Source organism: Penaeus monodon, chromosome 24 (genome assembly GCF_015228065.2).
Source record: "Penaeus monodon isolate SGIC_2016 chromosome 24, NSTDA_Pmon_1, whole genome shotgun sequence".
Lineage (NCBI taxonomy): Eukaryota > Metazoa > Arthropoda > Malacostraca > Decapoda > Penaeidae > Penaeus > Penaeus monodon.
The window spans coordinates 25743354-25743943 of record NC_051409.1 but is presented as its reverse complement, the minus strand read 5'-3'; the positions used below and the strand labels follow the sequence as shown (position 1 = coordinate 25743943).

The window sequence follows — 590 nt, the reverse complement described above, 5'->3', positions numbered from 1 at the left end:
TCTTGGTCCTGCGCTGAAGTAAACACGATATGCTCTGCAAGCTTCTCCAATCTTCTCAGTAGAACCTGTGAAACCTAACATCTTTGGGTGGAATTCCTTCAAGTAATCCTTGATCAGCTCCTTTGTATCTCTGAAGGGGTCAACAGTGATAAACAGTGGCTGAATGTCTGGGACTGTCTTCATTGCATCTGGAAGAAATTGGTAAGGTTCCAAATGATATCATCTGCATTTCCTTGAGGTGATTTCATAAAAAATTTCATGCAAACTATTTACTGAAACACTTCTATCAATCTATATCTCAACCAACTTACCAACTTCATCCACCACTTTGGCCATTTTCTCGAGTTCATCTGGACACACATCAGGGCAGTGTGTGAAGCCAAAGTACAGCAGACACCACTGGCCTAAGAAGTCATCACTTGACCTCGGTGTTCCATTGTGATCTACCAAGTCAAAGCGACCTCCAATGCTGGCCTTCCCCAGTGCTCTCTTCCTCTCACGTTCCTGTGCTGTAAGAAGAGTTGAACATTTTCAGTCACTAAAATCATGATAAAGAGGAAATAAATATAAACTTCCATACTAGTACTGTA

At 41.7% G+C, this 590-nt stretch overlaps 1 protein-coding gene across 1 annotated transcript in view; it reads right to left on the bottom strand.

Moving 5' to 3' along the window:
• Nucleotides 1–590, bottom strand: part of LOC119588680 (protein SCO1 homolog, mitochondrial-like) — a gene marked incomplete in the record, with an annotated part of 9100 nt that overhangs the window by 692 nt on the left and 7818 nt on the right. The window contains 2 exon segments of the mRNA XM_037937315.1: nucleotides 1–188; nucleotides 312–509. Coding sequence (XP_037793243.1) covers nucleotides 1–188; nucleotides 312–509 — 386 coding nt within the window.